The following is a 19579-nucleotide window of genomic DNA, read 5'->3' as shown; positions in this document are numbered from 1 at the left end:
GCGCCGTGCTCCCCACCGTGCTCGCCCGCTCCGCTCCCGTCCCGTCCCCTCCCGTCCCGTCGGGGCCGGCGCGGCCGCCAGGCGGCGCGCAGGGCGCGCCCGCGCTGTACCATGGGAGTTGTAGTCCGGCGCGGCGGAACTACCGCTCCCGGCGTGCACCGCGCCGCGCATGCGCCCTGGATGGGGGGGAGCGCGGCGCGGCATGGCGGCGTAACGCGGGGGGCATGTCGCTGCTGCGGCTGCGGGCGGCGCTGCTGGGCCCGGCCCGGCTGCGGGGCGCCGGTGAGGGACCGGGACCGGGGCCGGGACCGGGGCCGGGGAGGGGGCCGGAGCCGGAGCGGGGAGGGCCCTGCCTTTCAGCCGCCGGGCCGGAGCTGGGGCTGTGGGGTCCCGGAGGCCTGACGGCGATCGTGGGGAGGGAGCTGGGGCTGTGGGGTTCCTGTGGTCCCGAGCATCCCCCCCCCCCCAGGACTGGAGCTGGGGACCGTGGGGGTTCCTGGTGTCCTGAACCCTTCGCTGGGGCAGAGCTGGGGGCTAGGAGGGTCGTTTTGGGTCATGAGCCCTGCCCAGGGATAGAGATGGGGACTGTGGGTGTCCTGGGGCATTGGCATTCTGTGAGGGTAGAAATGGGGGTCTCTGTGGCCCTGTCCCTGCTATGGGGTAGACTCTGCCTGCTCTGGGGGTTGTGGGGGTCCCGTCATCCCGTGCAACAGCGCTGGGGTTTGTGGCATCCCTGGGGTCGTGTTCCCTCCAAGAGATTAGAGCCAAGGGGTGTGGGGGGGTGTCCCTGTCCCAGAGCTGCCCGCCCCCCCCCCCCAGTCCTCCTGTGGCACTGCTGCTGAGGCTGCTGGGACCTGCAAGCTGAGCTGAGAAAGCCGCTCGATCCCTCGCCTCTGCCGAACTGGGGCCCAGCTGTGGCCTGGGGCAGGGCTGTGCAGCAGTGAGCAGCGTAAGGGGTGAAGCTTCCTCTCACCTTCCAGTCTTTGTGTCTGTCTGCTGCAGGGATCCCATGGAGTGTTCTCCGGACCTACTCCTCTGCCAGCGCCAAGGAGAAGGCGAGGAGAAATGCCATCTGCGAGAGGACGGAGCTGCTGGAAGGTGAGTCGGGGAGGACTGGGAGAGCTGCAGGGGTTTCCCTTGTTTGGTATCCTGGGAGTTTTTCTAGGAGTCTTCCCATTCTATGTAGCCATAAAGAAGTTATTTGGGATTGGAAATACCTGTAGACTGGGGAAGGATGTGGGGCTTCCCATGGACTTGCTGGCCTCCCTGAGCAAGTTCTGTCCTGTTTTAACGACCTGGAGGCCCACCCTACCCACAGGGAGCGTTGAGTTGCTGTAAAACACAGGGTGGTCCTCAGGGACTGTAGAGGAGTCCCTCCAGGGCATGCGAGGGCCCTGCGGACTGACCTGGAACATGCTCTGGCTTTGGGCTTTCTGCCCAGGTGAGCTGGGGGCGTGAGGTCCTTGGAGAGAGGCCCAGTGAAGTGACCAGGCAGCAGGTTAGACAAGCGTGAGCTGGTGCTTTTTCCATTGCAGTGACATTGTTGGGTTCCTTGGGATGACAGGGTGGATCCCAGAAAGACAGCGGTCAAAACAGCTGATTGCTGGGGGGAGGGCTGGCCGAGGAAGGCTGGCCAAGGAGGGAAGAAGTCCTTGTGCGGACCCTCTTTTCCTGAGTGTGTTCCCGGGCACTCCCAGAGGTGAGACCCTGGGGTAGGATACAACCTTCTGCTGTGCCTTACATCCCTTCACCTCTCCCTGGCTGTGTGTTTCCTGGCAGTGCTGAAAGCTCGGGTGAAGCAGCTCCAAGCCAGTAATGTCCCAGAGATGATGGTCAACAAAGTGGATCTGGCCCCGCTGGGGAATGACAAGTACCAGGACCTGCTGGAGAAAGTGGTGGCTCCTGGCCCTGCAGAGGAGCAGCTCACTCCCAGGGGAAGGGGTGAGAGCCCAGCCAGGCCCAGAAACTGGGTTGAGAAGTCGAAGGAGGAGATGTACATTCGGCAGCTGAAGGTGGAGCGGAAATTATCCATTGCTGCCTCCCGGCTGGCTCTGGAGGGCCAGGCCAAGGCCAAACGAAAGGATAAGGCGAAGGCCAAAGCTAAAGCCAAGAAGAGACTGAAGAAGCCAGAGGCTAAAGTAGCTGCTGCCCAGAGCCACGCTGGCTCCCACAACGTCTATGCCCACAGCAAGCCCAAGGTGGTAGCAGTGAAGGAGGCTGCAAAGGCACAGAGGCCTCAGGGGGTGCTGAAGAACAAGGACAGCAGCCAGCACAAGGTCCTGCAGCAGACCATCCAGTCCAACCTTGAATGCTTCTTGTTCTTGCAGCAGCCAGAGGAGGCCGAGAGGTTCCTTCTCTTGTACCACAGGTCCCCTGTGAAGAGAAGGCTCTTGAATGCCAATGCGTACAACATCGTGATGCGTATCTGGGCAAGAAAGGTACCAAGCTGTGGGCTGCTGCCCTGCTCTGGCTATCAGGTTTTCTGGTGGCCGAGGGGGAGAGGGGGGCTGGCTCAGGAGGAAGATCCTCATGCTTGTAGAAGCAGTGGTCGCTGTTTTATCTGTGTTTGTCACATCTGCCTTCAGCAAGTGTTCAAGGAGGGCTTGGCTTCTGCTGAGAGGGATGGAGCTGATATGAGGCCACTGATCCCTGTGAGGTGGCTTTGAGGGGAAGAAAGGGATGGGGCAGGATAGATGTGGCTAAAGCTGAACGGGAGCAGAGGGGTGTGAAGCTGTAATTTGGGGCTGCTCATGTCTGTGTCCGCAGCCCCCTTCCCTTCTCATCCGCAGGGCTGCTTGCAGCGCGTCAACCGGCTGTTTTCCATGATGGAGTCCGTCGGCCTCCAGCCCAGCCTGGACTCCTATGCGGCAGTGCTGGAGTGTATGGGCCGGAACCAGTCGTGCACCAAAGCCATCCAGAGGTAACGCACTTTGCTGTCCACAGGGTGCCGCTGACCCCGGCCAGCATCTCCGCAGCCTGCCGATTTGCTGTGCTGGGAGAATTGGGAGCTCTCTCTGGGGAAGAGATGTGCTCGCCCGGGTTTGGGAAGACCTGTCGCTGCTGCGTGCACATCTAGATGCTCTGACCCACTTCTCGTGGTCAGATTTAGGGGCAGGCAGTGCTCCCACAGTGGTCCCTCCTTGCCACCCCCAGCTGCTAGGGAGTTTGTCCAAGATCTTGCAGGGAAAGGAGATGTAGGAGGTGAGAACAACCTTGCTTCTGGACAGAGCTGCGTCTGCTTCCCACAGAGCAGCTCCCTGGGCTAGGAGCAGCCTCTTGGTTCTGCACCTATCCTGGGCATCTCTCTCCCGCTGGCCCCTCCATCACTGCCCAGTAGGAATGGCTCCTCCATTTGTTTTTATAACACCTCCATGGCGTTTGCCCTTCCTGGTAGCCTCAGCCAAACAGCTGTTTTTTACAGGGTGCCAGCTCTGGAGGAGTGTGGACAGGAGATTCAGGTGGATTTCATGGAGCATAATGGGCAGAATAAGTGTCAGACCCAAAGCGAGGAGCTGAAGAAGCCCTGTGAGATCCCGGCAGGCTGGGTCTAGGGCAGTGTTTGGGTTGGTAGCACAACCTGCTGCCTTGCCAGATGATGGAGAGAGCTTTCTGGTGATCTGTTAATGCTGCACAAACACCCTTGGGTGGTTCAGCGTTTTATCACTGGCCTCCTGTGTCTCTTGGTGGGTTAACAAGTTCTAGATGCCTCTGAGTGAACGTCTTCCAGTCAGCTGATTCAGAAGTGACTGGCATTGACTTTCCTGCCTGGGTGTGTGGGTGTTGCATCATTACAGCAGTACACCTGTAGGGCTGTCTATAGTCAGATGTTCATAGCACACCTGCACAGATTTGTCACCCCCAAGCCTCGCCAGGGTGTGTGTGTTTCCCCACAACTGTTCCTGTTTGCTGGTGCTGTATGTGTGGGTACAAGCTCTCATTTCCCTTCTGCTCCTAAACGTGCTCTCCCAGTTGGACACAGCAGTGCTGAGCCTGTGCTGGGAGCATGCGAGATGGAGGTTGTTTTTCGCTCTGCTCACAGACTGTGGGGTTGCTTTGGGGGCGTAAGGTGGGAGTTGCATGTTTTAACTGGGCTGCTGTGGGGTGGTTTTTGGGGAGCGTGGCTCTGCAGAGATGTAGAGCTGTTCCTCGCCGAAGCTCCTGCCTGCTTCCCGATGTACCAAAATGCAGCTGGGGTGCACGCAGCAGCAGGATTCACGGTGTGTTGCCATTGTGGCTCAGGGCATTGTTTGTCACCTCGTGGGCTCTTGATGCTTTCCCAAAGCTGCGAGGGGCTCCCTCCTGCCTGTTAAGCTTTCTGTGGCTGATGGGGGCCTGGGCTAGGGCCTGGCTGGTGCTGCTGTCACCCGGGTCTGCTTGTCCTCCCTCCAGTGTCACCTGGTGCAGGCCAGGCCAGTTGGCAGGGGGGGCTCTGGGCTCCGGGCTCCACTGTGCACCGGATCCTGGCTCCAACCCAGCAGAGCCAGGAGGATGGAGTCCCGCAGCATCCTCTGTGGGGCTGAGGAGTGGGAGATGGTGCTGTGTGCAGGGGATTCAGGTCTCTGGCAGTGATGGGAGCTGCAGGGAAGAGAGCTGCCTCCCAGGCACTGTGGCTACTCCTGCTGCTCAGGCTGTTTCTCCTGCAGCTGCCCCCAGGCTTGGTGCATGAACTGCAGTCCCCTGCCCCTTTGCCCAAGCTGTGACCAGTCCCATGGGTTCCTTTCTGCTGGCTCGGGCTGGAGGGGAAAGCAGGGTTATTTGTGGGTGAAGGAACCTGCGTCTTTTTGCTCAGTCTCACAATGGCAGCGGAGCTCAGTCTCCCCACCCGGGTGTGAAGGTGAAAGTCGCCTGCTCAGCAGAGGTGTGGGCTGGAGGGTGGATAATTGATCGCTGTAACCTGAGGCGGATGACCTTGTCAGGACAGGCTGTGATCTGGAGGCAACTCCCACCCCAGCAGCTCCTGCAGCCCCAAGCTGGCTCCTGGCTGTATGCAGAGGGCAGGGGGAGCTCCCTTGTTCCCGCAGGACAGTGTCTTGCTGCCAGGCTGCCTGACAGTCATGCTTTTGGTGGACTGAGGCATCTGCCTGCCTTCTGTGGGTTTCCCAGTTATGCCCATTTCTGCGCCGTTCTTCTGCCATCTGGGGCTGGGCAGACATCAGCTCTGTCAGGCACAAGTTGCTGCAAGGCTTTCAGCAGTTGCTGCATGGAGCATGCTTTGAGGAGCATGCAGGAGAAGGGAAGAGGCATCCCAGAGCAAGTGCATGGGGCGCATCCCTCTCCCCAGGCCTGTCAGAGCCTTTCCAACAAGCATGAGAGGTTGCACCTGCCTGCAGCTGTCCTGGCATGAAGTGTGGTACAGAGGAAAGCTGCTGGGAACCACCAGGCATGGGGAAGCCCTACCAGTCCTCCTGGAATGGCCTGGAGCCATGTATGAGTCTCCTGCTCTGTGCTCAGAGCTAATTCTTGGTGGGTGCCAGCCCCCAAGACCTGCTTTGGGAGAGAGTTTTGCTCTTGTGGATGCCAGGAAATGGGGAGGGATGGCTCTTTGTCCTGTGGTGTGTCTCATGTGGGTCCGGGTGATGCTGTTGAGGGCACAAGTGAGGAAGGAAAAGCCTGATACAGTCAAGGCTCTTGGATCCTCAAAAGGGGGCACCCTCATCTGTCTCCTCCGTGCTTAGTCTTCTGTTTAAAAACTTTGTTCCGTGTCTCATTATGTGCTGATTTCTGTACAACTTACATAGTCCCCTGTGAAAGGTTAAGCCTGTCTTATCTACCCCTCTTCAGATGTATGCAGCAGCTGAAGAATGATGGCTTCCATGTGGATGAGCTCTTCCAAAAGTGCTTGTTTGAGGAAGATGAGAAGGAGAAGGTGCTGAGGGCCATCAGGATTGTCCAGCCCAACTACCAGCTGCCCCCTCCACCTAGCCCACAGACCTGCAAGTCTTATCTGCTCCAGGACTTCTACTCCAAAGTAAGCTCCAGAGCTCAGGGATGTCTCTGCAGCTTGGGGAGGTGTTGGAGCCGGCCAAATTGTGTTCACAGGTGTCCTCAGGTCCAGCCCAGGACTGTAATATGGGAAGAACTCTTTAGCCCTATATCTGCTCAGTAGCCCATGCAAATAAATCAAATGAATAGCCTTACCAGCAGCCTTACAGAGGAACAGAGAAGTTGAGGGCTGGCAGGGGGGCTGGAGATGACCTTCATGCACTGGAGGAGGTGCTTGGGGGGATGCTTGACCATGATACAGGAACAGAGCAGCCTCTGGAGAGGCCTCTTACTCCAGACTCCTTGGGGTTTGCCAGCCAGAGACTCATACACATGCTTCTTGCAGGGAAGCTGGGAGAACAAGCATGTCTTCTCTTCCTCTGGCTTTTGGCACTTATTGCCTCACTCTTGTTGCAGGAGAAGATGGTGTCATACCCCAAGCTGGATTTCTCTGTGCAGGAGTTGCAGGAGCGCTTTCAGCAGCAGCTGGAGATGGAGCTGAACAACACCATAACCATTGAGTCAGTGGAGTCAACCAAACCTCTGACCCCGCAAGCCATTAAAGCGGTAAAGCTTGGAGTCTGGGGGCTGCATGTCTGGAGGGAAGGCGGGCAGTTCAACTCTCAGGACCAGTGGGAGAGAGGCAGGGATCGGGGGCCTAAAAAGGAGGGCAGCTCCCTGGTGACACAGTCTCACCACAGCATTACTGTCTTGCTTCCATTTCTGTGTAGCGCAAACTGCTGACCACCCTTCGTTCCCGGTGGCATGACTCCATCCTCCAGGCCCTTCAGAAGTCAAAGCACAGCATGTCCAAGCTCAAGACAGTGTCGGGGTACAACATTCTCTACCCCTATCTGTGCCTGCTGCCGGATGAGGAGTATGTGGGCATCATGCTGCAGGTAGGACCCTGCCCTGCCTTTGCAGAGCTACAGGAACAGGGCCTCCTGGACGGCCATAGGGCTGCCACAAGGCACTGATGTCTCACTTGGGCCAGCCGAATCAGAACATGAGCCTCAAAGTTGGCCCAGGTTGTTAGGTGCAGGCTCTGTCTGCTTCCTGTGCTGAGCAGCCAGAGAAGCCCCTTTTCTGTCCTGGCCATGTTTCCATCCTCATCATCTGCTCAGCATCATGGGAATCGGCATCTTTTTATGCTCCCCGCACAGGGGCTTTAAGTCCCACTTTGTCTCTCTGCTCCGTCTTTCTGTTCCTCCCTCCTTAAGACCCACTTTGCCTTTTCCTTTCTCAGATCCTCAACACCCTCTCTCCACAAGGAGAATCCCTGGCTGTGTTGGCCAGGGAGCTGGGCTCGAAAGTCTACAACAGATACATCACCCAGAGAAAGCTGCGCAGCCGCCAGCTGGAGAAGGTACAGGAGGTCTATGAGGACTACATCCACCTGCTGGCAAAGGACAGCCAGGTAGATATGCCTGGGAGAGGGGGGGTCCTGGGGCCTGAAGGTTACAGAGCAGCAGAGCTGCTGGAGATGGGGCAAGGCAGTTTGTCCACCTCGCAAGCACAAGGTCTGGGTTCTGGAAACCTGCTGCTGCAGAGGCCATCAGAACCAGTAAGGCCCCTTGGCGAGCCCCCTGCCCCATGGCAACAGGCAGGTCAATTCTGGCATAGCCATGGGTATTTCTGAGCTAGAAGGTTTTAAATTGGCAGAGTTGATCCTTGGGAGCCAGACATCCCATGCAGGAGAGCTCTGGGGCTTGAGAGGGTGTGCTCTGCAGGGCAGGATGGGAGGGGAGGAAGGAGCCAAGGCCACCGAACTGGGCAGCTTGAGGGCTGGATGAGCAGGTCGTTCCCACAGCTGTGTGCACATGGCATGGTGGGGGAGGCAGATCGGCAGTCTGGGAAGGAGGGTCGGGGTGGTGTGTGGACAGGGTGTCAGCACAGGGATGTGGCGAGAGGAAGGGCTTTGCGGCACTACTGTCCTGGCCTGCAGCAGAAGCAGGTTTTTGCTGTGGGCTTGCCCCAGCCACGTCAGCAGTCCTTCCTGAAATACCCCTGTCAGGGAGGACCTCACAGAGACACAGATACAGGAGGGTCCTTCTGAGAGCCATGTTCCAGGTACATAGATCCCCTCCAGCAAAACCCCTGGGAGCAGCATGGGTGGCCCCTCCAGCTGACCCGATTTTCTCCTTCCACCTCCCAGCCTGACGAGTATTTGCCACGGGAATATTGGGAGAAGCTGGTGGCAGAAGCAGGCTTTGGGCCTTCCCTGAACTTGAAGGACTGCAGCTGGCCATACATGCTCATCATGCGCCTGGGCATGCATATGCTGGAACTCCTGGTGCATGCTGTCAAGGTGCCCAGGAATGCCCTCAATCCTCACCTGGAGCACAAGCTTATCCCCGTCCTCTACCACGTCTACTCCTTCCGCAGCAGCTGGCAGGTGAGCCTTGTCCTTGGGGCTCTGGGACTGTGCAGGTCACCTCTTCATTGGAACTGGGCCTTTGCAAGGCCCTTTTCCCCTCCCTGCTGCCTTTCCTGCTCAGGGACACTTTGAGGAGCATCTGATTCTGTGCAGACAGTGTCCTTACTTGGCATGACCGTTATGTAATGGCTGACTGACCACATGCTCTTCCAGACTCCAGCCCTAATCTACTGCTGACCTTCACCTCTCTGATTCTCCTCTCCAGATTGGGCTGATAAAGCCCCATCCCATCTTCTCCCAGATTGTGTCAGACGCTGCAGAGACCTTGCTGACCTTTAACTCCTCTGCCATGCCTATGCTGTGCCCCCCAGTACCATGGACCTCCCCCCACTTTGGTGCCTTTGTTCTGAATGACACCAAGTTGATGCGCTTTGTGGATGGGGCCATCCAGCACCAGCTGCTCCTGGACCAGTGTCCTCCGGTGAACCTTCACCCCGTGCTGGATGCCCTGAACCAGCTGGGCAACTGTGCCTGGAAGATCAACCAGCCAGTGCTGGATATCATCATCTCAATCTTCAATGACAAAGGCAATGAGAAGCTGGACATCCCACCGCCCATCTCCGAGGCCCCCAGGCCTCCTGCCATTCCCAGCAATTACTCTACCATGAACAAGTCCCAGAAGCATGAGTTGTTGCTGTACAAGAAGAAGACAGCTGAAATGCACAGCTTGCGCATGGATGCACTCTATAAGCTCTCCATCGCCAACTATGTCAGGGACAAGGTGTTCTGGTTTCCTCACAACATGGACTTCCGAGGCAGGACTTACCCTTGCCCACCTTATTTCAACCACCTCGGTAATGATGTCACCCGGGCCATCCTGCTTTTCGCAGAGGGAAAGCCACTGGGGCCCAAGGGCCTTGACTGGCTGAAGATCCACCTCATTAACCTTACGGGGCTGAAGAAGAGAAACGCCTTGCAGGAGCGGCTGGAGTACGCCAATGAAATCATGGAGGAGATCCTGGACTCAGCTGACCACCCACTCACGGTATGTGGTGAAGAGCTGGCAGGGCTCCGCTCACTCTTGGGATGAAGTGGTGGGACCCTGAACGACAGGGGAATAGCGTGGGCTCCGGGAGCCTGCAGCTAGCCCCAGGCAAGTTGGGAGGTTCCCCTTCAATGACCAAACTGGAAAGCGGTGAAGTTCACCTGTGTGGGCATCCAAGCAGGAATTGTTCAAACATGCTAAGGAAAAAAGGGATCAGTGCCATCTTTAATTTCAGAGGACACTTAACCATTCCTCTCATTTACCATAGCTTCTAGAAGGTAAAATAAAAAGAAAATCAGATCAATTTTGAAGGAAAACACTTTGAGAGGAAAAAGGGAAACAAAGCATTGCAGAGTTTCCTAAATAACACATTTCTATCTGAAAACACAATAAATATTAGGGAAGTGGAGGCACGGTGGGAGGAGGTGCCTTGCCCAGTATACCCTAGGAGAGCAGGGGCTCCTGCCTTTGTTTTGGGGTGCCATAAGAGCACTGCCTGCTCCTACCAGCATGTGCTTTCCTGTTCCCAGGGCAGGAAGTGGTGGATGAACACTGATGAGCCCTGGCAAGCCTTGGCATGCTGTATGGAAATCGCCAAAGCCTCAAGGTCCCCGGATCCAGCAGCCTACATCTCTCATTTCCCAGTTCACCAGGTAGGAGCCCAACAGATCCGCGTGGCCCATGTAGCTGAGTGGCAGGGCGGAAAACAGGCAGGGCAGAAGCATCCAGGTCTCCAACACTTCATTTACCACACCATGTGGCTAGGCTTTCTTAAGAATGGGAGTGCAGACTACAGGCATCTTGGCTTGAGAACTACAGTAATTTGCTGCTGCATGCAGGCATTAATAAGCCAGTACAGTCAAGTGCTGCTTTGCTTCCTTTGGCTGGAGCAGAGCCTGTCTGGGAGAGCGCTGTCAGCTGCCTGCACGGTAAGAGCTGGGCCAGTCTTGCCTTCTCCAGCTGTGGGATCAGGACTGGAAGTCAGCCTGACCCCGACTGGCTGGGATGCGGTGTGGTGCACGACAGCACGTGCCTGTCTCAAGTGCTCAGGGCTGTGCTGAGGCTTTGGGGGCCTTTGCTCCACTCCCATTCTGAGGCTGAAGCCAAGGAGCTCTGCAGGAGCAAAAGATGGGAGGTCTGGACCTCTGAAGAAGGGCAGGGGGACAGAGCTGATCTGTCCCCTGCGCTCAGTGATGTGGCTGTCACCATGTACCCTGTCCCTGCTTGGTCCCAAACATGCCCACACTCTGAATGGGACAAGTGCAGTTGCTCACATGCTGCTCAGCTCTCTGAAGGCATCTGTCCTTCCCGGCCAGAGAGATGAGGCAGGCAGCTGCTCCTGTTAGCTAGTGCTCAGCCCTTTCTCCCTGCTGCGTCCCAGCAGATCTGCAGCTCTCTCTGCAGCCGCTGCCCAGCCAACTATCTGTCTGCACTGATAAATACCCTTGCTGCATAGAAGACAATGATTAATTGTTTTCCTGGTGAGAGGGGTTTGCTCATTTATCTCATTAGAAGATCAGATGGCCATAACGAAGTCGGGGGGAGAGGGGAGAACAGGAGTGTATTCTGGTCTGGAATATGTATGAGACAGTCTAAACTGATATTGTTATGACAACAAAGGATCAAGAGAGCTGTTGGGGGTGTGTGGAGGGTGCCATTAATGAAATTCAAGCAAGGACATCTTCTGGAGGGCACCCGAGTCTCTTTCCACCTGAGTCATCAGTGTTTGGTTAATAGAGGCAACTCTTCTGCCGTGGCAGGGCTGCCAGAGCGCTGTCAGTTTTCGGCTCTGCAACTTGCTGCACTGCAGGGTGTGGAGAAGAGGGGGAGAAGAGAGGTGTCTTGATCCTGCCGGCAGCTGCAGGCTCCCTTTGACCAGGCAGAGCCCAAGCACAGGGATGGTCCAAAGCAGCAGCGCATCTTCTGTGAGAAGCGTTTCCGCTGGTGCTGTTTGGGGAACAGCAGGACCTTCCCACACCATCATTCAGGTCCTGCCTGTCTCATCCAAGCTGATCTTGGTCCCAGGAGGGCTGTCAGGGCAGCTGTTGTGACAGATCGGTCAGTGTGCGTCTGTAACTGCAGCTTTGGGAAAGGCTGGGTCGGAGCTGGTTTCTGTCAGAAGGATGTTTTCATCAGCCACAGAGCAGAGGCAGCACAGCTAGCTGGAGCCTTGGAGTCAGCTGTGGCTTGCTGAGTGATCTTCAGCTTGGCCTGCCTCTTCCTGCCTCTGATCCCGCTCCTGGGTTTTCTGAGGTTGTTTTGACTGCCGGCTCTTGGGGCTTCTTTTAGCATCCTAAACAGATTTGTTGTTTTCCAAATTTTCTGGTTCTCAGTGTTTCCACAGAGCTCTGATGTCTTTGAAAATTCATGGAGGGGGCAGTGTGATGTGAGGCTTTCTTTTTTTAAACCTCATAGGCAGCAGTAGTTAATGATGAGACCCAGATAGGAAAACTGTCCAGAAAGAAAATGGAAACCAGTGTGGCCCTGGCCACTGCTGGAATATCAACTGCAAACCTGTCTTAAGAGAGGGGGGAAAAATGTCAATAACCTTCTGAGCCAAGTGTATCTGTGGTGTTGAGTGGGGGCGGATGAGCAGGGCTCCATCCACACACTAACACCTTGTTTCCACCCTGCTGTCTTCCCACACGCAGGATGGCTCTTGCAATGGTCTGCAGCACTACGCGGCTCTTGGCCGGGACCTTATTGGCGCCATCTCCGTCAATCTGATGCCTTGCGATGTCCCCCAGGATGTCTACAGTGCAGTGGCCCAGCAGGTAAGGCACAGCAGAGACACAGGGAGGTGTCCTCTTGGACCTACCTCCACCTCTTGCCACTGTGTTGCACAGGGTCACTTCAGCTCCCAAGGAGAAAGGTCGAGATAAGACCAGTGTACAGAGGGCTGGGAAAGCATGAGCTGGTTAGAGGCAGAGAGTCTCTCCCTCCCCAAATGGAAACCACTGCAGCAGCTGCAGTGGAGATCTGTCCTGACAGAGGTAGCTATGCAAAATCCACTGGGATTTCTGCTGTCCTCACTTCTGAATGAAGTCTGGGAGAAGTAAGGTAGAGAGGTGGAAGAGAGCAGAGAGTGTTCCTCATCTCTTGGTCACAGCTGGCTGGCCTGCAGGTTATGGGATTTTCTTCATTTGAGCAGGGTAGGAGAGTGGGGGGCAGATTCAGCCTTTGACCCTGCTGCCAAGTCCTCGGTTTTCTTGGCAAGACATGATGTGAAATGAGCCTACTGTGAAGTGTGCTGAGATCTACCAGGCTCACTCAACTGGCATTGAACCCCTGGCTTTTTGCCTTGTAGGTCTCAGCATGTTTTGTCCAGGCAGCACCACGCCAGAGGGTGGGAGGAGCACACAGAAGGCGTGTGGTTTGCTCAGAGTTATCATTGGGGATGGCAGAGGCAGGAGAACCTGAGTCCTGAGCCACAGTCCTAGTGCCGTGTCCTTGTGATGTCTGGCACCGCCCAGCTGCCAAGTGACACTGCTCTGCTGAGGCAGCAGTGGAAGGCTCTGCAGGCATGGTTATCTGTGAGATGCGGATGCCTCTTGGTTCCTTCAGGAGATGATCTCTGTTAACCAGGCTGGTGAAGGTGCGCTGCAGGGTTTCTGATGGGAGTTCAGGCCAGGCAGTGCACAGCTGGGAGGGTCTCATGTGACCCCCCTGACTCTCCCCCAGCCATGGAAGGGGCTTGGGCCAGCATTGCTCACAGTGAAGCTGACCTCCTGGGGTGCTCTCCTCCTCAGGTTGAGGAGTTTCGGAAGAAGGATGCTGAACAGGGGGTGAAGATTGCCCAGGTGCTGCAAGGCTTCATCAGCCGCAAGGTGGTGAAACAGACGGTGATGACAGTGGTGTACGGTGTCACACGCTACGGCGGGCGGCTGCAGATGGAGAAGCGTCTCAAGGAGATTGATGAGTTCCCTGAGGTAGCGTGCCTGCCCCAGTCTCCCCCAGCAGTGTTTTCCTCAGCTCTCAGTCCCTCCTGGGAGAAGTACTTGCACTGCACTTCCTGTGGGTTTCCTTCCTGCCTTGCTCTCTCCTTAACCCCCCAAATCTCAGCTAGCAGAGGGATGTGCAGAACTGAGCCCCCCATGCCTGTGCCAGGCTTGTCCAGCCTGCAGAAGAGCTGTCCGCCAGCACTTGTGGGTGGGAAGGGATTCTTCGGGTGGAGCTCTCCTCATCCTTCCTGGACCCAGTTTGGTGGCATGACAGCCTCAGCTGGTGTTTCAGATGCAAAACAAGGCTTGTGGCTGTGCTCTTCCCTCTGGAAGTGACCCTTGTCTCTAGCAGAGTTCTTGGAGGCTTGTTCCTCCTGATGCCCGTTTCTTGTTCTGTGACCCCACTGTAAGACACTTCTTGCTGAGTGGATGATTTGCCACAGCAGGTGGTGTGGGGAGCGTTTCTGCTGTGTGTTATGTTCCTGGGGCAGATGAGGCAGCGAGAGCCTCCTGTTCGCCCAGGGACATTGCACGGAGATCAGCCTGTTCTTGGACAAGGAGCCATCTGAAGTGCTGATCTCAGCCTCTCTCCATCACAACTCACAGCCAGCTGTCTGCAACAGCACAAGACTTAACACAGTCTGTGATGGAGGCAATTTTGAGGCCAGGGAGCAGGGAGATGGTCTTCTAGCTTACCGTAGGTCCCATCACTTTGCTCCATATCTTTTGCTGCCCCTTTGCCTGACCTCTTGCTCTGCCTCTGTTCTGTGCAGGAATACTTGTGGGAAGCATCTCACTACCTCGTAAAGCAGGTGTTCAATGGCATCAAGGAGATGTTCTCAGCGACTCGAGATATCCAGGTAAGGTGTCTGTTGCCTTTTATCTCTCTCTGCCTTTTCTTCTTGCTGGCCCACCCATATATAGACATGGGGAGAAATGGTTCTTCTGGGTCCTGACCCAGAGAAGATCCTCCTGTCCCAGCCCAGAGGTGTGGGAGTGTGCCTGGTAGAGGGCCAAACTCCCCTTAAGTGCTGGACTGTCACAGTCAGCGGCAGGAGTCAGGGTCGCCTGTGCTGGGAGGGGATGGGGTCTCCCAGCTGCCCATACTAACTCCAGCCACTTTCTTCCCTGCTTCCCTCTGCTAAAGAACTGGTTGACAGAAAGCGCCAAGCTCATTGCCCAGTCAGGACAGACGGTGGAGTGGGTCACACCGCTGGGTCTCCCCATCGTGCAGCCCTACTATCGGTCCAAGTCCACTGTGGTAAGTATCTGGTGTGCAGGACTCATCTACCCTTCCCTCCGCCATGGTGGGAAGCAGGGAAAGGACAACCAGGCTTTGAGGCAGCAAGCTAAAAGCCTGGCAGGTTGGCATCACCTGCAGGGGAGCCTGCAGAGCAGGTAGGATTTGTGCATACAGGCACATTCTCCAGCCTCGTTGCTCCCTGCAGAGACTGGAGCGTGTGGGTGGGCTGGTGAGGAAGCTCTGCTGCTCCCATCCCACACAGGCAGCTGGGGCACGGGCCCATTCCCTGCACCGAGGAGCCTTCCTCAGGGCTCGCGTGATTCAGTCTCGCTGCTCTCGCCTCCTACGTGCTGCTGCACTGACTCACATCTCCCCAGCCTGTCTCGTCCTCACAGCCACTCACCTCCAGGAGCCCTTCTCTTAGCCCTTACAGGGGTGAATCAGCATGTCACTGGGAAGGGGTGAAGGATGCCTGCCAGCATCCTTGGGAGGGGAAGCAGGCAAGGTGTCACTGAGAAGCTGCAGCTGCCATGGTGACTGGGATGCCCTGGAAAGGTCCCTGCCCAGGCTCCTTGTTGCAACCGGGGACGTTTCCTGCAGAGCAGAGTAGCTCTTGGTCAGCGCAATCACCTCTCCAGAATTATAGGCCAGTGCTGAGCGCCTTGTGCTGGCTGGGCAGTGCAGGGTGACAGCTGATCCCCTTTCTCTCTCCCTGCAGCTGAATTGCAGCATGCAGCACTTGAGTGTGAAAAGCTCCAACAGCAACCAGTAAGTATAAAACCATGGTCTTTACTGAGCCCCTGCTGTCCCCAGCCTGTGCTTTGGGGACAAAGCCTTCCCATCAGTGGAACCTGCCAATGAGTGCTAAAGCTCCTGGTATTTCCCTGAGCTGCAGAAAGCCAGCTGGAGGAGCCCTTCCAGGGCTGCCCCTGTCAACCCCAGGTCTCAGCTGGCACTGGCTCTATGCTGGCTTTCTCATCTTTGGCCCTGGAAGTGCCCCACCTCCTCCTGTCTCCCACTCTGTGCTGCAGGAAGCCTGATACAGTGAAGCAGAAGAATGCCTTCCCACCCAACTTCATCCACTCCCTGGACTCCACACACATGATGCTCACAGCTCTGCACTGCCTCAGGTAAGGAGCGGGCAGCCAGGGCTCTTCCCTGGCTCCGGGACTCAGTCTCTGCTGGGAAAGTGTCACCAGAGCAAAGCATGCAATGTGGGAAAGAGGTTTCCCTGGTGCGTGGGTGTTGGGGCCTTCTGGCAGAGAAGGGATGGAGAGGAGGCAGCAGGGCAGGGACAAGGGAGATCATGAGGTTAACCACGTCTCTCTGAAGATCTGCAGGGAGTCCCCTTCCTTGCATGGTCCCTGCTTATGTCCCAGCAAGAGGGTCAACATGGGGTAGGGAATGTCGCAGAGGGGACTCTCGGCACTCTCTCATGGCACCTTCTGCTGCCTCCCAGGCAAGGTATGACCTTCGTCTCAGTCCACGATTGCTACTGGACTCACGCGCTCACCGTGGACATTATGAACCAGGTAAAAATGTCCTCCTGGGTCCCATGTGAGCAGGGATCTTGCTGATCTGTCCTCTGGGCACTTGCCAGCCCTTGCCTCCCCTGGGCTTTGCTCCACAGGCTGATTTATTCACCTAGGCAAGGTGAACCTGGGGTGCTTGCTGGTGGTTGCAGCTGATTTCCTGGTGCCATAGCCCCATCTCCTTCCACCCTTCACAGAGTGTGTCTGTGAGAGTCTGTGCCTGTAAAGCAGCACTAAACACAGTGCCTAGCAGAGTCGGTGCCCCTGGGCTCTTTCCCCTGGAGTGCTGCAAGGGCTGTTGTACAGTGGATTGATAAATGGAGCCTCTGCTTCCCACCTCCCCAGGCTGATTCCCTTCACCCTTGTCTGGCAGCCCCCCCTTCCCACTCTTGCCTGCTGCTTTTCCTCTCCCTCACTCTGACCTGTCTTGGTTGAGAAAGCACTGAGGGGAAGGGGGGGAAAACACCTGTTAAGCTGCAACTCACCATTGCTCTCTGGATCAGATCTGTCGGCAGCAATTTGTGGCTCTGCACAGCGAGAAGATCCTGCAGGATCTGTCCAACTTCATGCTGGAGAAGTACTGCAGGTATTCCTCACCTGTTGGCAAACCCCCACCATGCTCCTTCCTACCTGCACTGATTCCCTCTCCCGGGGGTGGTTGTGCCCAGATGCTCACAGGTTGTGTCATCTGCCTGGGGGTTGCTCTGGAGGGAAGTTCTGCTTCCTTCTTGACTGATGCCCAAATTGCCTTAGATCTCGGTGTGAAAAACAAGGTGTCTGCATCCTTTTGCTACTGAAGAACTGGAGTAGGATTTGGTGCTTGAATTGTTCGGTGGGCCTGGGGTGGGTCGTAATGTCTGTGCCTTGGGCTCCTCACAGTCAGGAGCAGTGAAGACATGTGTTGGGTTGGCCCAGTGAGTGGCCCTCAGTTACCACCGCAGAGCCAGACAGCACAGACCAACCCAATCGTGGGCAGGGTCTGTAGATGCCTCAGCACCTGCCTAGGGCTGCTGTGGGTAAGGGCTGAGCTCCTGCTCCTGCTGCAGGGTGTGCAGTCTGTTTTGGAAGAGCTGAATCCTGTTGTCAGGGGCTTGCACTGGCGAGCAGAGGAGGGTGCACCTTCTTCCAGAGCTCCCATGCTGATTTGCTTTCCTTCTTGTTCATCCAGGTCCGGCAGAGAGACTAGAGCCCCCTGGCAGAAGAAACTGATGGAGCAGCTGTCAAATGTCCCCAAGACAGGTAGGAGCACAGGACAGGAACTGCAAAGCTAAGGAGCAGTTTGGAGACAAGGGGAGTGAGATGGGGAGTGGCCCCCAAAATCACCAAGCTCATGTGGTGTCTGAAGTTGGACATAGTGAGGGTCTGGCCAGCTGTGCTAAAGCTATCCCCTAAGATCAGGTTTTCCTGCCTGTGCTGGACTGTAGACCTATGGGGCAGTGCCTTAAGACATTCCCCTGCAAGCAGTCCCTGCCTTCCCCAGAGCTGAGCCCCTGGGATTTTCCCCAGGTTGACCCAGCTCATCCTGTCTCCAATCTTGTTGTTCCTCTCCCATCTGTTTCCAACCACGAGGCATTTGCCTGGAGATGGGAGTGAGGCACTCAGCATGGTAATTGCCAGGATCTAGATGATATACATGCAATGGGATTAAGGCAATTAGTTTAACTCCTCCTAATCTCTCGGCCCTGCCTCTGCCAGACCATCTGGCAAACCTTTGTTCTGCAAAGCTGAACAGGCCAGTGCTCCGCTGCTGCTGAGCAGCCGCTGTGGTCAGCCCCAGAGGCAGCACAATCCAGTGGTAGGGGTGCTTCATACCCTGAGGCTGTGTGCTCCTCTCTTCCTCCCCTGCCTTGCTGCTGTTATGCTCTTCTGTCTTACTCTTCCTACCGCTGTCCCAGATAAATTTGGAGGGACATCAGTTCCTGGAGGAGCTCTAAGATCCCTGCTGTCTTGACCCATCCTGCATCATGGCCTGAGCTGAAGTAGTTTTCTGCAGGAAGCTGAAGCAGGGCTTGGAGCAGCTTCTTTCCCAGTTGTCCCATCTCTACCCTGCCCTGACCCTGCTCTCCTCTGACCTCTCCTCTCCCTCACTTCCGCCAGGCAAATTCAACCTGAAGAAGGTAATGGATTCCACCTATTTCTTCAGCTGAGCCCTAGCAGCCAGCAGGGCCCCTGACTACCTCTGGACTGCCAGCTGCCTCGGAGGCTGCAGTAGGCACTGGCCCACGAAGCTCCTCTGTCCTGCGTCTCATGGGGAATGGCTACCAGCCCAGCAAAAGATACCTGCCCAACATAGATGCTGGGGCAAACTGCAACCATGTAAGGAGCACAGGAGCAGCCACGAGGGGCCGGTGGGGGACAGGGTGTCCGCACTGTTTGCTGTTACCGCCTGCATCCCAGGCAAGGGGGGAGGTCTGCATCTCTCTGGTGTGGGGTCAAAGGGGTAATGGTACTGTACACTGTGCCTGCCCCTGCTGTGAGCTCCAGAGCTTGCCTGGCTAGCACCTGTCCTGGGGTGCCATCCCTCTCCGCCAGCGGAGTCAGACCTCCTGGAGTGTTAGGCCCCTGCCTGGAGGGGCTGGCAGCGGGCCGTGGCTCCAGCAGGAGCCTCCTGCCCCACTCTTGGCCGTGGGGTGGGTGCTGCTCTCCATGCCCTGCTCTGGCTGCTGGGCACTATCACCGCTCTCCCGTAGTGCAGCCTCTGTGGCTCCTGATTTTCATTTCCAGGGATCAGTTTCACTTCTGCTCACTGGGTCTCAGGCAGGGAAAACCACTAACACGGGGGTGAAGGTGTATGATACTGTAAATAAAATGGTTTTTTTGAAATACTAGATGGGAACTCTGTCCTTCTTGGCACCTTTGCCTGAAGTTTGCAGGGTGCTTGGGCTCTTGCCTCATCTTCCTGGGGCTGCTTGGGAGGTGGGACTGATGCCTCCCCAGACTGTGTTTTGCTGACTGGTTGGGCTTCAGTTATTCACAGAGGTGTCACACTCTAGAAATGCTTTCGTAACAGAAATGGAGACAAAACCTCCATGCAGTGCAGCCTGGCTGCTGCAGCTGCAGTGAGAGCAGGGTTCTCGCAGGGGCTAACTGCAGCTACCCAGCTCTTGCATTTCTAGCCAGGAGCCTCCTGTCTCACCAAGACTGTGGCCTTCCAGCCCTCCTCTCCTCAGAGCTGCGTGTTTGTGTGCTGCTCCTGCAGCAGCTGATGTCTGGTGATCTTGCAGCTGGAGCTGTGTTTGGCCCAGCTCTTGGCAGAGCCTTGTACCCACTGGCTCCAGGTTGCAGCCTGCTCCTAGTTCCTTTCTTGCTGATGCTGGAGCAGGGACATGGCACTGCCAGCAAGGGAAAAGGTTCTGGGAGGAGGCTTTTCACCTTGTCATTTTTCTGGCAGGGAAGCAGCTCTTCAAAGGACAAAGCTGCCTCCTGCAGCCCAGCCTGGGGCTGTGCCCAGTGGCAGGG

At 56.5% G+C, this 19579-nt stretch overlaps 1 protein-coding gene across 2 annotated transcripts; it reads left to right on the top strand.

Annotated features, from left to right (window-relative positions):
• The first annotated feature begins 189 nt into the window (after positions 1-189).
• On the top strand, positions 190-18945 carry POLRMT (RNA polymerase mitochondrial). Of its 2 annotated transcripts, none has more exons than XM_075037710.1 (21): positions 190-282; positions 1003-1098; positions 1780-2438; positions 2790-2920; positions 5782-5968; positions 6400-6549; positions 6714-6881; positions 7229-7348; positions 8138-8377; positions 8625-9404; positions 9935-10057; positions 12056-12178; positions 13154-13333; positions 14119-14205; positions 14493-14606; positions 15307-15356; positions 15620-15718; positions 16048-16120; positions 16624-16706; positions 17289-17359; positions 18218-18945. In XM_075037710.1, the coding sequence occupies exons 1-21, from the start codon at positions 225-227 to the stop codon at positions 18265-18267; spliced, it is 3642 nt and encodes a 1213-aa protein (XP_074893811.1). In that variant the 5' UTR covers positions 190-224; the 3' UTR covers positions 18268-18945. The 2 variants fall into 2 exon arrangements, with proteins under 2 accessions (XP_074893811.1, XP_074893810.1); XM_075037709.1 differs by having other exon boundaries at positions 7229-7399.
• The last annotated feature ends 634 nt before the right edge of the window (positions 18946-19579 follow it).

The sequence above is a fragment of the Buteo buteo genome, chromosome 10 (genome assembly GCF_964188355.1).
Source record: "Buteo buteo chromosome 10, bButBut1.hap1.1, whole genome shotgun sequence".
Taxonomy (NCBI): domain Eukaryota; kingdom Metazoa; phylum Chordata; class Aves; order Accipitriformes; family Accipitridae; genus Buteo; species Buteo buteo.
The sequence above is the reverse complement of the archived record's forward strand: the minus strand, read 5'-3'. Positions and strand labels throughout refer to the sequence as shown.